Source organism: Artibeus jamaicensis, unplaced genomic scaffold (genome assembly GCF_021234435.1).
Source record: "Artibeus jamaicensis isolate MK-2021 breed Jamaican fruit bat unplaced genomic scaffold, CSHL_Jam_final scaffold_1689, whole genome shotgun sequence".
Taxonomy (NCBI): Eukaryota; Metazoa; Chordata; class Mammalia; order Chiroptera; family Phyllostomidae; genus Artibeus; species Artibeus jamaicensis.
The window spans coordinates 3,013,085-3,027,790 of record NW_026522029.1 but is presented as its reverse complement, the minus strand read 5'-3'; the positions used below and the strand labels follow the sequence as shown (position 1 = coordinate 3,027,790).

At 54.2% G+C, this 14,706-nt stretch overlaps 1 protein-coding gene across 5 annotated transcripts in view; it reads right to left on the bottom strand.

The window, feature by feature from the left end:
• Positions 1-4,420, bottom strand: part of IGSF3 (immunoglobulin superfamily member 3) — a 94,170-nt gene extending 89,750 nt beyond the window's left edge. For 4 of the 5 annotated variants that reach the window (XR_005081094.2, XM_037135101.2, XM_037135102.2 and 1 more), the window contains exons 1-2: positions 4,327-4,420; positions 2,982-3,662 (exon numbers count right to left, since the gene is read on the bottom strand). Coding sequence is in view for 4 of the 5 variants with exons in the window: in XM_037135101.2 (XP_036990996.2) it covers positions 2,982-3,024 (43 nt within the window). In the remaining variant the exon portion in view is untranslated. Of the gene's footprint in view, positions 1-2,981; positions 3,663-3,783; positions 3,904-4,326 lie in introns of those variants that run through there. The other variant, XM_053656068.1, reaches the window with a different exon arrangement.
• Between the last annotated feature and the right edge of the window lie 10,286 nt (positions 4,421-14,706).

Genomic DNA, 14,706 nt, shown 5'->3' with positions numbered 1-14,706 from the left:
TCTCTCTCTCTCTCTCTCTCTCATCTTCTGCACCCCCCCCGGCTCCACCCACTCTCAGTAGTGGAACTTTGCGGTCCTCCTCCTGATTCGACCAGGTCCAGGCTTTAGAATTGGAACAAGGGTGGCAGTGGCAGCCGATGGCTCCCTGGTTGGGTGGGGGACACAGAGCTGCAACAGGAAGAAACAGCACAGTGATGGAGAGGGCAGGGATCAGTCCCTGGAGAGGGAGGAAAGGAGAAACCCAACCCGGGCACCGCAAAGGGTGGGCGCAGGAAGCACAAGCCTGCGGATGTCGAAGGAGCCGCGAGTACCTGGGAGACTTGCCCTGAACCCCCGTTCCCTTCACAGACAGGCACGGGGTTTTCTAACTGCAGGGGCCCTTCCTGGTCCTGGAGGCCAGCTGCTCCCAGAACTCTCACTTTGCAGAGCACTCAGCCTCATCCAACTTAAAAAAAAAATTTTTTTTTTACTCCAGGGGTGTGACTCACATGGGCATAAAACCTTGAGATTTTGGGCTGTTTTAAATTTGCATTACACATTAATTTGCATTGCACAGCAAGAATGCTGCCATGTGACTCCAACCACACCAGACTCAGGCAGGAAATGAGACCCCACAGGGTTTCCGTCTCCCCAGAACACCTTCTGTGCTCCGAGGTCAGCACCGCAGCAGCCCTGCCCGCGGCCCCGCCGTGCGGAGGGTCACAGAGAGGTGAGAGAGGGGGCACTTCCCCAGTGCGGCTCAAAAAACGGGCCAAGGCTCAGCGTCCTTGTCCACAGCTCCAAACCTCCCCACTCTCCCCTCGTCTGGCCTGTCCCCACCGTCCCCCTTGACACTCATTTTCCCCCTCAGCACCTGTTTGTACCGGAGGCTGGGAGCGAGGGGAAGACAACGGTGCCGGCGCCAGGCCCAGCTTCCACTGCACAGAGGGGCCCAGCGGAGCGGCCAGCCCGCAGCCAGAAGGAACAAAAGGCACCAATGTCACCTTTCCTCACTGTCCCATCAGAGGGTCCTTCTAACTCGGGCCCCACCCTCTCTCCCATACCCCACACCCAAACCTCCCCCGAGGGCTTTTCTTGTTTGTCTTCTTGAATCCACACGAACCACTAATTACTGATTTAAACCCAGACACTAAATGAATGGCAAATACATTATAACCAATACCAAAAGGATATTTGGGACTGGCGAACAGAGAGCCTCCTGCCCTCCGGATTCTGCCTGAGGGCGCAGCAGACGCAGACTCACGCAGAGACATGGGGATGCCATCCTGGCCCATTCCTGGGCAGATGCACCGGGTGCACCGGGTGCTGGGAGTGGGAGGGCTGGTCCCTTAACTCAGCTACACACGGTAATGACCTAGGGGAGCTGAAAGACCGGTGCCTGGGTCTGCCTCCCAGAGGATCTGGTTTGCCACCTGTATTTTTGAAAGCTCCCCCAGGGGTTCCAACGTGCACCTAAGTCTGAGAACCACTGACTAAACACATTTATTACCTGTTCGGACATTTTTCAAAGCGGCCGGGATGTTCAGAACCCCTCACAGCCGTTCACGCACAGTCGAGGCAGCCCTGGGAGGCATCACCCATTTCCTGAGATTCAGGTGCCAGTCCCCATGGGGTTGAGACTGGAACCTGGGTGCTGGAACTGCAGAGTCCATTCCCTTTCTACCCGTCTGCAAACTCCCGCAAGGGCGCAGGCAGTGCCTGAAAGCAACCTCCAGGGCCAGCGGGTCACGAATAAATACAGACAGCTGGATGTGGAGAGGTGAAGACCAAGGGCAGCGGTGACGGCCTGTCCTGAATGCAGGGGCCCCGCCACACAGGGGGCAGGAGGCGTGCTCACCGTGCGGTCTGAGGCGATGCGGGGAGACACCCTGCCAGGGAGCTTCTCCTAGACCCAGTGAAGGACACACCTAACATACCACACCTAAGACAGAGCTCGATGGCCTGGGAAGCAGCTTTGGATCTGAGAATGGGCAAGCGTTAGGCAAAAAAGGGAGCTCTTCCCAGGGAAGAGAATCCTGAAGGGAGGTGGCAGGGGTTTGTCTCTCAGGGCCAGTTTCTTCATCCAGCTCTGAGCACGCTGACCTTCTGCGGGGGCGTGAACACCAACCCTCCTACACCTCCCACCAGGCAGCTTCGATTCCTCCAGCTGCCCTTCTACCAGAGCAACGACCCAAGCTTCCGTGGCGAGGGGACACACCACCAGCGACTTCAAACATTTTTTCTATCCAGCCCTGACTGGTGTGACTTGGTGACATCACCAAACCATAAGATCAGCGGTTCGATTCCCAGGCAGGGTGCATGCCTGGGTAGCAGGCTAGGTCCCCGGCTGGGGCCGTCACAGGCAACTAACCAATGCTTCTCTCTCACAATGCTTCTCTCTCACATCGATGTTTCTCTCCCCCTCTTTTCCCTCCCTTCCCCTCTCTCTAAAAATAAATAAAATCTTTTAAAAGACACTTTTCCCATCCAAACTACTTAGGCAGGACAAAAGCACCCCTTCAACCTCTTTTTCAACTACATCCACCTCCCTCCAGAAAAAGCAGCACCATTGTCAACAAACCCACCTTCCCAGCAGAGTGGGAGCCAGGCTGCTGCAGCGGGCTAGGAATTTCCTGGACCACCACAGAAGTGAAGCCCCTCGGCTGGGTATTTGTAATTGCAAGGACCAGCCCTCAGTCCCCATGGGGCCCCCACACCACCCGCACGCAGATGGGGTTTCCCACCACACCCTAAGGCTTCGGACAGACACTTGTCCTTTAAGAAGGACAGCAAATGCTCCTTAAAGACAACAGACAACATGCCACCATTTCCTCCTGGGTCAGAAACGGGCCTCTTGGTGCTCCATTAGCAACCTGTGTCGCCCGCCGGCCGCCTCCGGGTGTCGGAAGCCGGGTGTGGATGGGGAAGAACCACAAGGAATTACAGGAACCAACGGCAGGTTAAACTTTCCCATCGATCGCACGGGGAGCAGCGCCACTTACCCAGCACCGCCAGACAGCCCAGCAGCGGGAGAAAGCACTTCATGTCGGCAGCGGAGACAAGGCGCAGCGCAGGGGCGCTTTCTCCTCTCCCAGGATCTAATCTCTCATTTCTGGCAATCCACTTAGAGCTCCAGGGGACGGTTTTGGAAACAGAACTTAACTCAGAAAACAAGACTAGGCTGCTGAGGAGGGGTCCGCAGGGGGTGGTGGGGGAGGTCGGGCGGGGAGGGCCGCGTTAAACTCCCCTCTGCAGGGGAAGGGTCCAGAACAATCCTGCGGGCGCTCCAGGCTCCTGCCTCATCGCGTGTCTCGCGGTTTCCACTGGAATCGTCGACTGCGGTGGATTAATCCTCAAGGAAAAGAGGAAGGAGTCTGAGGAAATCCTTTCACCCACTGATTATACAGAAACGCCCTTGGCTCCCCGGTGAAGGGTCTGCACTCTCCCTCACTCGGATTCCCCGAAGGGAACGGGGCAGCTTTTGTCCCGACCTCTGACAGCCAGGTCGCCGCGGCTGGCATCGCCCGTTTGGGTGTCTCCGTCAGAAAGTCTGTCTCCATCCATGACGGCGGGTCACGGAGCAGCCGCCTGCCCCCGGACCTGCCCGGCACCAACAAAGCGACAGCGCGGCGCGGGGGTCAGCGTTCCGGTGCCCGGGGCGGTCCCACGGTGCCAGCAGATTCCTAAAACAAACACGGCGGAGATTTGTCAAAGGCCAGCCTCCCCACCGCGGAGCCGAGAGGGCTGTGCCGGTCCGAGCCCCCGGCTCGCGCTCCGGGCCCGGGTCTGCCTTTGCGCGCTGACCTTGAGCAAGTCGCCGCGTCCTCTCCGCCTCAGTTTCCCCGCCCAGAGCAGGGCGACAGTGGGAAGCCCGATGGTTCCCGCCGTACTTTCGCCTATTGCGTGCTCACTCCTGGGAATTCCCTTCACCTCCCTGGGGGCCGGGAGCCGGCCGCGGGCAGCCCCACCCTCCGCGGGCCAGGTCGGGAAGGGGCTCGGAGCTGGGGCCGCCACTCCCGGTTCCACCCCCAGCTCTGGCCCCCACCGCCGGCGTGGGAGCTGGGCGCGCGCGGCGTCCCAGGTGGCCCCGCTATTGTTTTACCTTCCCGGGTGTTTATTTTTTGCTGAGTGGAAAGAAAAGGGACAGAGGCAGAAGGGAGCCGGGGCTCCGCGTTCCGCTGCCGGGACGAGCTCGCTGCGCGCCTGACCGGCCAGGGGAGGGTCTCGGGCCGACCCCGAGCGCAGCGCGCACCCCGGCCCGCCGCCACCCCTCGCCGCGCCCTCCAGGGGCTCCGCTCCCCTCGCTGTCGCCACTCCCCGCGCCGGCCGAGCTTCCCCCGATCCTACCTCGCCGCAGCCCTTTCCCTCAGCGCCTTCCTCCGACTGTGGATCCGTGGGCCGGGAGCTCGCCTCAGGGGACGTGCCGCCTCCTCCCTCCCGCTAGGGCACCAGCCGCGGTGCTCGGCCCCTCCCGAGTCCCCGCCCCCTCCAGCTCAGGCCGCTGCGCCCGGCGGGCAGAGCGCGGGGCTAGCGCCGCGGCCTGGGCCACAGGCACCGCCCCCCGGGCCCGCCCCTTCCCGCAGACCCCGGGATGAGCGGCTGGGCTGGGGGCCTGGCCAGGACTTGGCTGGCGGGGGCCTGGGCGTGGGAGGGGGGCACGCCGGTGCCACACCTGCGGGTGGGGAGGGCCACCCGAGCACCTGGACGCATCTGGCGCGCGGGCCAGCAGCCCCCAAAGTTAACCAGGGTTCACACGCAGCCTCTCGCTGCTGGCGAGATGCCCAGGCCCTTTCCAAAGCCCCACAGACCCATGGACCTAAAGAAGGGCGGCACAGGAGCGCGTCCTCTCTCCGCGACACGAAAACAAAGCCCTCACAGAAGGCTTGAATCTGTTCACGTAGCGGAACCCCATATTGCCTTTCACTCTGGGACTGAATTTCCTAGAAGTTGAGACTGAACTGGACTCTGCAATCACCTGGGTTCTAACTCTTGGCTCCCCTCTACTTCCTCGAGACTAACCTGGGTGGAATGTTCTTTCTACCTCAATTTCCCGTCTGTTACATGGAGAAATAGCCGCTACTTAATAGGGTTACGTGAGATGTCCATGACATCACTTGTGAAACAGAATGGTGCCTGCCACATCTTCAGGGCTCAGCAGATGGAAGCTGTAATTATGTTATGCGGAAGTGATACAGGGTGCAGCCAAGAGGGGCCCCCAAAAAGGGATTTGGAATGGAGTCCAGAACTCAAGGTGTCTAGGAAATATTAGAAAGACATATAAGATGTCCTCACCCCTTCCCCCCACAGGTGTGAGTTGGGGGAAGGGACACATGGAGCAGGAACATGCAGGGATGTTTTGTACAGCCACAGACTTGCAACTAATCCATGGCCTGGTCATTTAACATATCTATAGCCTTTGGTGAGTCACTTGGATATGTTAAATAGCTGTGGCCAGACTTGGAGCCAGGGGGATAGAAGTCTCTCCCCCCAAGATGGAACTAGGGGGGCAGGTCCCCCAAGTTACAGCACCTGCGTGGGAGCTTGGAGAAGACTGGCTCCAGGACATGGGGCCATACCTGCCCAGACTCATGAGGGCAGCCCAACTTGGAATAATATAGGAATGCTATCAGGTGTAACTGATTGTGGGAGGAGTTGGAAATGGGGGTAGAGAGGAAGATTGGCATGGGGATTTAAACCCAGACACAGCAGCCATGTGAAGGAGAGAGAACCACAAGGCTTTGCCAGAGTGAGGACCCCCTCTTGGCTCTGGTGGAAGAAAAGAGATCCACGTGGTTTGGCCAGAGTACTGACCCCTGAAGCTCTGGTAGATGAGGCCCACACAGCTTTGGGGTGCTCCCTTTGGCCACATGGCCTGGGAAACAGGAGAGACTTTGCCTGGAAAAACGGGTACAAAAACTTTTGCCAGTGGACTGTGAGAAGGTGCCACATGGCTTGGGATTAATTGGAGATCCTGCCTGGAAAGTGACACAGCTGATGGTGCCAGCGGCTTGGAAACACAGACGTGTGCTCTTTTCCTGAGTTACGGTACCCCAAATTAGGGCAGGGGGAGAAGGGAGTGCTGTGGGCATCTGTGGTTATCCTAATGGACTTTGATATTTTACTGAAGATGTTAGGTCACTGCTTTAAGTCTGTACAGCATTAAATAAACATTTCTTTTCCTTTTCACAAGTCTCTGGCATTGAGAGATGTCTTTCCAATTGGCAGCGGACAATCGAGCCCAGTAGGTGGTCGGGACAGTATTAGTATACTGTCCTCCGGAGTCTGGGCCCCTGTGCGTGTGTTCTTTACAGAAGCCCTCTCCAAGCGAGTGCATTTTCATTCATTCAGTACTTGCCTGACACCCACAGGTGCTGGGCAAGCACCTTCATCAGGTGTTGAGGGTGCAGCAGGATAGGCCTGCCCTCCCGGAGCCTGAAGTCCAGTGGGGAGACCACAAAACAGGTGTGGCAAGAAAAGAACAGTGTTGAGGAAGCACATGCAAGGACATGGGCCCCGGGTTGGGGGTCCAGACATGAGGAACAGGGGAGGCTGGTTGCCCCAGAAGGCTTCTCGGAGGAAATAATAACTAGGTAGCATCAAGGGAACAGGAATCACCAGGAGAGAGAGGACGCACAGGCCTTGGAACAGAGGGAAGAGAGAGGGGCCCACTTAGAGGACCAGAAATCACTATTGGGTCCTAACTAGGCTACAAGAAATTGCAAGAAATGAGCAGAGAAGAATTTCAGTGCCTGAACCAGGAGGACTTTGTATGATGTGTTAACGGGGTTGGAATTTCGCCCGGGGCCTTTTGGATAAGACAGTACTGTTTTTAGATGTCCATTTGTAAGAAGACCACACTGGCCTGGCTGTGGAGGGTGGATGGAAGGGGAGTTCTGCAGGAGTCCGGGAGTGTGGCTGAAAATCCAGACAGAAAGTGATGGTGACCAGGACCACAGAAGTGGCACGGGGAGGAAGAGGAGTGAGTGGGTCCCCTGGATGTGGGAGGTAGGCTGCTGGGGTTGAGGGTGAGAAAGGGCCAGAACAAACAGTTCAGCCTCCATGGCTGAGATCAGAATACACAGGATGAGGCTGGACGGATTGTGTCTGAGATGTCCAAGGGCGTGCAAGTGCAGAAGGCCAAACAGCAGTTGGGGTGGGAGGTGGGCTGGAGTTCAAAGCTCAGAAAGGGACTATGGGTTTGTAAGACTTTTTTCACCCTACTGGACAGTATGACAGAACATTTAGTGAAGAAACAGACTGATAATTCACTTAAAAAAAAAAAAGGCATTATTACTCCCAGCATGCAGGGCAATGAAGAACATGCTATGAGGGATCTAAAAATAACCAAAGGGTCTCACTCGCCCCCACCCCTCTCCATTAGCTATAAATTCCTAAGGATCTGCCCTTAGATAGCCATTTATTGCAAACAACTCTTGGCATTGTGACCTGCATGTAGTAATTGCACTATAAATACTCGAATTAAATTGAATAGGATTAAATATTTATCACATATGCCAAGTATTGTACTGAAAATCTCCTCTTGTGTGCTGAATATCATCTCTTTCCCCCAAAGCAGCCCTGACTTTGGCATCTCTCACTTCCCCTCTCCCCTAGACCCCTTTATTTATTTATTGAGCCTCTACTATGTGCCCAGAGAAGTCTCTGCTCTCTTGGCGCTTCCATTCTAGGGGGAAACAGATACATGTATATCATAACCTGGGGAAAGTGCGCATGCCCCGGTGGGGTGTGGAGGAGGACTCTGTTGGAGGCGTGGTGGCCAGGGAAGGCCTCAGGCGGTGACACTTGAGCATCGAGCTGATTAGAGGGACGGCAGGAGCCTTGGGGCTTTCCTGAGGAAGAGCATTCCAAGGTTAGGGAACGCCAAGGGCAGAGCCCCTTAACAGGCTCAGAAACTGAAAGGCGTGCCTGAAAGAGCCCGAGAGAGAAGAGGGAGGAATGTTTTCAAAAGGGTCACAGAGGTCCAACCCTGCAGGACCTCACAGGCCAGGGCGGCAGTTTGGCCGCAGAGAAAGGATAAAGCAGTGGGAGGGAGGAGGGAGGAGGGGCACGAGAAAGGAGGCTTCCGTGGTCGTCGTGGTGAGAGGTGACCACAGCTGGGACCGGGTGGTGACGACGATGCCGGGTGTGAGAAAGGTGTGGAGTCTGGAGTGTGCGTTTTGAAAGTAGACTCAGTGGCATCTTTTGGACAACTGGATATGGATGGGGCGAGAAAGAGGAGAGTCAAGGAATCTTCCAGAAGACCCACCCAAGTCTCCTTCGGAGCTCTCTGACCCACCACACTGCCCAACCCCTTTTCTAAGCTCATACTTCCCAAGCATTTACTCCCCAGGCCTCTGCCTGGGCCACTTCCTCTTGTCCTTGAACCTGTACTCCATTATTCCTTCTCAGTAGTTTCTTCTCCATCTACCTCACCTCCTATCTCCCAGACCCCTGGCATCCTCCTAAATAATCTGTCAAGCCCAGGCTGGTTCCCAGGGTAGCACCTTTCTAATTGCCACATCAGTGACCCAGCTAAGATATCCAAAGGATGATGCTACGTCTAAGGCACGGAGAGTAAATTCAATGAAAAGAAGGCCTCTGCCTGCCACACATAGAAACAAGTGCAGCGAGAGCTGACCAGGGGCATGATGGGTCATCTGCAGGCAGAGGAAGCCATGAGGGAGGGAGAGCCTTCAAAGGGGAGGAGGGGACAGAGTCCCCAGTCAGCCAGTGTGTCCGGTGCCTGTTCTGAACACCAGTAGCTTGCTTCCCAACACCTTACGTTGGAACATGGAAGCCTCTCCTGAATCAGCCTGGAGTCAGGCGGATATTTGGGATGTTATGGAAGACTCCTCCCTTGCTTTTCTCCCCCAGGGAGTTAAACCCAGAAGCCTTCTGAAGCCTGGCTGACTCCCAGCTTCTGCAAAGCGTCACTGTTGGGAACAAAGGTCCAGTGTTGCCTGATTTTCTTACTTTTCAAGAAAAGCAGGAAAGCCAGATTTCGTCGAACGCTTCCTAATTGTTTCCATTGGAAGCTAGAGTTTCAGAACAAGGGAAACCCTGGGGGGGAAGAGCCACACACACGTGTTTGTGGTTAAGATACAGGAGGGCTCCAGACCCACCATAGCTGTCACCAAAGGCTAATATAAGACCATCCGTGACATAAAGATACAAATGCGGGGGAAAGGGGCGTTCGCCGAGTTGCCTTCTGTCCGTTGAAAGAACATGGAGGGCAAGGCATTTTATGTAAAGACAGCCTGACACTTGGTGCTCCAGCGTGGATGTTAATTGCTTGGCTGCACTTTGAAATGCCAAGTGGAAAGAGCAAAGCTCCCCACTGCACAAGGCAGCCGCTAAACAATCCACCAGATAGCACATTTCTTCCTGGTGATTACCCTCCTACACAGGCGAGGATCCCCAAAGCTGAAGACTAGGAATAGCTCACATAGGATGCCATCTGTCTAAAAAAAAAAAAAAAGAAAAGAAAACCAAACTGAGTTGACTATCTTATCTTGAGATCAGGGTGGCAAGGGGGTAGATTGGTCCTCGCTAAGGCATTTCCTACTGGGGGGGGGTGCCAAGAACCAGAGGCATGGCATCTAGTGTTGGAGAAGGGGCTAGAGTTGCCCCCGTGGGCCCCTGAAGACTGGCTCGTCCCAGAGTGGGAAGTTGATTCTATTCGGCCAACAGTCTCCTTCCCTGAAACCCCAGAGATGCGCCCACTTATTCCCGGGTCTACAGAGAACAGCAGGTCTGGAGAGGAAAGTCCAGGTTTGCGTCCCAGATCCGCAGTCCCTGGTGCTCAGCGCTGGTCAGGTTGCTCCGCCCCCTCACCCGCTGTTCCAAGAAGTGGGTAACAAGAGCACCTGCCCTCACGGTGAAAGGTCCTGGTACTCGGCGTTCTGTCCTCATTAACTGTTCTCTTCCCTAATCATGAATCTCACACAGTCCCAGGGGCAGAGAACCAGGAGCCAGAAATCCTCGTTTTCAGTCCAGGCTCCGCTACCTCTGTGTCTTTTGACTTGTCTAGACACAAGTTTCCCCTGTTGTCAAATAAAGTTCTTTAGACTGGTCAGAAGGCCCCAAAATTGGCTGTGCGTGAATTACTCCAGAAGCATGAAAAACACAGATTCCCAGGCTTTGTCCAAACATCGGTGTGAGAATGAACCAGACGGGCTCCTTCAGCTCAGAATCTCGTGGTGGCTTTTCACAAATTCATCGTCCCGTCTCAGCTGTCCGAGTCCATTTCTGATTTTGATAGGCAGGTCCCTCAACTCCATAGCTCATCGCCCAGATCGAAAGAGTTGAAAGAGTTCACTTTTCATCCATATTCCACTCCACAGGCCCCCCATCCTTCCTACCCAAACCCCAAGTGCTCCCTTGCTCTCGGTTCCTCTTTCCCCAGGTCTCTGCAAATCCTGATTCATTTGTTTTTTTAACCTCAGACCTCTTTCTCCTGGCGCCTGGCTCTGGCTCCCCGCCTGCGCTCTTCCCTCGTGTGCCTGCTGCCCTCGTTAAGAGGAGCGTAGGTAACCCAGAGCCTGTGGGTAGGCAAGCATTTGGCTCAGGCTGCCACACTTGTCATGCTGGAGTGACTTCTCCGCTAGACTGGCTGTCCCCAATGTCCCCCCTCCCTCAACGTCCTGGGGAAGCCAAGCTGGTGTCCAGGTGGAGGGCTCTTCAGACTTTGGCTGGGCCCCTCTGGTAATAAGTAAAAATAAAAACTAAAATAAAATAAAAATAAGCACAAAAGTGTCACTTTGATCACAGAGCTTCTGTCCTCGCACAGGGGAAGTTACGTCACCGTAGATCTGGTGTTCTGAGAACCCAAACACCCGTAAGCGTGGAGCAGAACAGAGCCTTCTGGACGGGAGGGCGCTCTGTCTCAGACATCTGCTACCCCAGCGATGGCCAGGGCCGGACGCGGCTGGCACGTCGCCTCTCTCCATAAAAGAGTGCAAAGGCACTGGCAGAGCTCGCCCGAATGTACAGGAGCCCGGCCGACAGTTTCCAAAAGTTCACTGGGAAGTTAATTATTTGGAACTCAGAACATATTTCCCCATAACAGTAATATAATAAATGGTGATTATATTTCCAAGCTGACATACAAGTCTGTTTAACCCTTACTGTGCCTAAGAGGGGAAAAGGCAGCAAACCAACCGCAGTGTTGAAACACCAGGGATGAAATAATACTGGAAAATAACACGAGGACAAGAATGAAAACAAACAACAACAGATACTTCACAAAACTGAACATAAAGCACTGTTCTGCACCCTGAGGCGCTGAAGAAAGCAGGCAAGCTTCCTGTCCCTGTGGGGTTTAGTTATGTGTGTATGTTCCGTTTATTGTCCGTCTTCTCCATCAGCACGGAAGGTCTCCGCTGGCCAGAGTCTGGTCTTCGTTCTCCAGTGTCCGCCTATGCCGAGCATAAGGCCTAGCACAAAATATGTGCTCAAAAAAATTTGGTTTGTGTTGTTGAATGAATGAGTAAATAAAGTCCAGCTGGGAAGGCAAACAATAAACCAGTAGGCAAATAAATGTGCCACCAAATGTCAGATGGTGACGAGTGCCATGAAGATGGGTTCGGCGGAAGAGCAGGGATGGAGGCGGCTGTTTTCCACGGGGCCGTCGTGAACGGCTCCTCTGAGGAGTGACGTTTGCACAGAGGCCTGGATGAGGCATGAGGAAGAAATGGCGGGAGGAGCCCTGCTGCTTTTGGTATTATCGGACCGAGAACTCTGGACCCATTTTCCCATGGTCAACCAAAATACCTGGACAAAATTTAAGTAATGTTAAAAATAGAGTAAAAGTAGCCCTGGCTGGTGTGGCTCAGTGGATTGAGTGCTGGCCTGTGAACCAAAGGTGGCCAGTTTGATTTCCAGTCAGGGAACATGCCTGGGTTGCAGGCCAGGACCCCAGTGGGGGGACCGTGCGAGTGGCAACCACACAGCAATGATTCCCTCCCTCCCTTTCACCCTCCCTTCTCCTCTCTCTCTAACAATAAATAAATGCAATCTTTTTTTAAAAAAAAATAGAGTAAAAGTGGCAAGGAATTACCAGGTGAGAGCCAAGAGAAGAGGGGGCATCCCCCGAGCCCTGTTGCCCTGAGGACGTCTGCAGAGATGCAGTAAGTATCTGCAAAACAGCCGGGCTTCGGGTGGTCTCAGAAGGCAGGGGGCCATGTGACCCTTGAACTGGGGTTAAAGTGGTTCCAGACTGGGAGCAGCACCAGGTACCTTCAAAGCAAATGAAAATCCTTCCAGGAAGAGAAGCTGATCACCCCGAGCCCCAGAAGATTCCAAAATGAAATTTCCAGTACACAGTCAGATACAACCAGGAAATAGGACAATACGGGCGAGAACCAATAGCAAACTGAGATAGGCCCACAAAACCTTGGGATATTGGTGGCGTCCAACACAGCCCACAGAGCAACTACGCTCACTGTGTTCGAAGAGATGAAAGTCAGACTTGAAGACCTGTTGGAAAAACTGAAACGGCAGAAAGATCTGGGGGAAGAGCATTTCATGCTCAGAGGAAAGCAGGTGCAAAGGCCCTGAGGCAGGAGCCCCCTGGCATGTGGGGGAGACAAGGTCCTGGCTGCGGCAGGAGCAGAGAGCCAGGGGAGGCTGGTGGAGGGTGAGTTCAGAAAGGCAGGCAAAGGCCAATCATTCGGGTCTTGTGAGAATTTGGGTTTTGCGCCGTGAGTCACAGGAAATCATTGGATGGCTCAGAGCATTAGAGTGGCAGGACTTAACTTGCATATGCCATGGCCTGACTGTTGTGTAGGAAACAGACTGCAGGGGAGCGGCAATAGGAGCAAGGAGGCCAGCTGGTAGGTTAGTGCTTGGCCAGGTGAGGAACGAGGGAGGCTTAGGCCAGGGTGGCGGTGACGGAGGCGGAGAGAAGTGAACCAGGATGCACTGTGCAGGGAGAGCTGACGGTTCTTCCCGTTGGGTTAGACATGGGGCGCGAGAAACAGGCCAGAACAGCTCTGTACCCCGATGCGTTCTGCCTGCGGCCCCTTCTCCCCTGACCCCTTCACCCCTCCTTCCCCTCTGTGGACAACGCTTTAATCGTCATTTCAACCCTGTCCCTTTTCTTCAACTGTACACCTGGGAGTTACCAGACCTGACAATGAACATGCCCCAAACTCAGCTCAGTAATTTTCCCTCTAAACTATTCTTTTTCTTCCTCAACTTCCTACCTCAGTGAATGACACCACTTCTCACTCAATCGTATAAGCCAGAACATTTTAGATTAATTTTAGACTTCTCGATTTTCACGTCCAGGTAGCACCGGGAACTGCAGGTTCTGTGTCCGTAACATCTTTAGAAGCTGCTGTTCCTTTTCGTTTTCATGGCCTCTGCCCTCACTCAGGCTTCACTGCCTATTTCTAGACTATTGCCACGGTTTCCAGCCCGGTCTCCCCGGTGGTGGTCTCATGCATCCACCCTCGTAAAGTTTCAACGCAACCCTTCTGGAGCTGCCAATTGCTTGCGGAAGTTTCAAACTCCTTCCAATGGGTTATAGGCACAGCCCCCTTCCCCAACTGCTCTCCATCTTCCCCCAGCTTTTCTGTGCCCTTGAATCTTCCCGCTTTGACCTGGTCGTACCCAGTTGCCGACGGTTTCCCGGACGTGCCTTTGTACGTGCTATTTATTGTTCTGCTGGATCTGCTTCTTCTCCTTCCCTCACCCATGCACTTGGCAACTCCCGCCCTTCTTGTAGGAATAACGAGAACATCGGCTTCTCTATAGGACACCCCTCCTCTCCCCGGCCGCCTGCCTCCTCCCAACACCAAGTTAATCAGCTAGGAAAGCCCTTGGCTTAGTCTAGACCTCCAGGAGAGCGCTTTCTCACTGATTTAAGTAGTTTATTTACAAGTATGTGTGTCACCCGGTGAGTTACTGGAAGTCAGACCCACTGAGATCTCTGTGCCTCCGGCTCCCCGAGCTGTGCCTGCCACCTAGCAGGCACTGAAGCCCACAGGGGTACCACCCCTTCCTGGGCTCAGGGAGCCTCAGCAGCCAGGAATTGGGGGAGTTCATGAGCGTCCTCTGGGTGACTTAGCTCTTGATGTAGCAGACACCAAACTGCTTTAGACAGATGGTTTATACAAACAGGATTTTTGTTTGTTTCTACTTGTACCTAAAAGCCTTCATCTCTGACCATCCTCTTTCTTTCCATCACAAAACCCCTGGCAAGGGACATGTGCCTTCCACCAGTAATGCCCATCTCCCTGGGACCCCCAAGTCCCACCCCAGCCCAGACTCCGGGCCCTGGGGACTCAATCAAAGACAGCGTGTCCTCTGAGGCTTTACAGGAAGCTGACAGTGTTCAGGAACCCACACGTGTGCCCGGGGCTCGCAACACAAATCATCCCACATGGACAGAAACAGGCTGCTTTCGTAATCACGTAATTTCTACGACCTCCCCATCCTTCCTTTCTTTTCCTCACTTATAACTTTCCATTTATAGACAAGGGGGTGGGGGGGGACAGAAAGGGAAGAAAAAGAAGTAGGAACAGAAAGATTGAGCCAAAGAAGAAAAATGGGGAAGAGGCAGGAATGAAGGAAAGAGAAGAGAGAGAAAAGGGAGAGCAGAGAGCAAAGAGGAATAGAGCGAGAAAGCAGGAGAAAGAAAGAAAGAAAGAAAGAAAGAAAGAAAGAAAGAAAGAAAGAAAGAAAGAAAGAAAGAAAGAAAGAAAGAAAGAAAGAAAGAAAGAA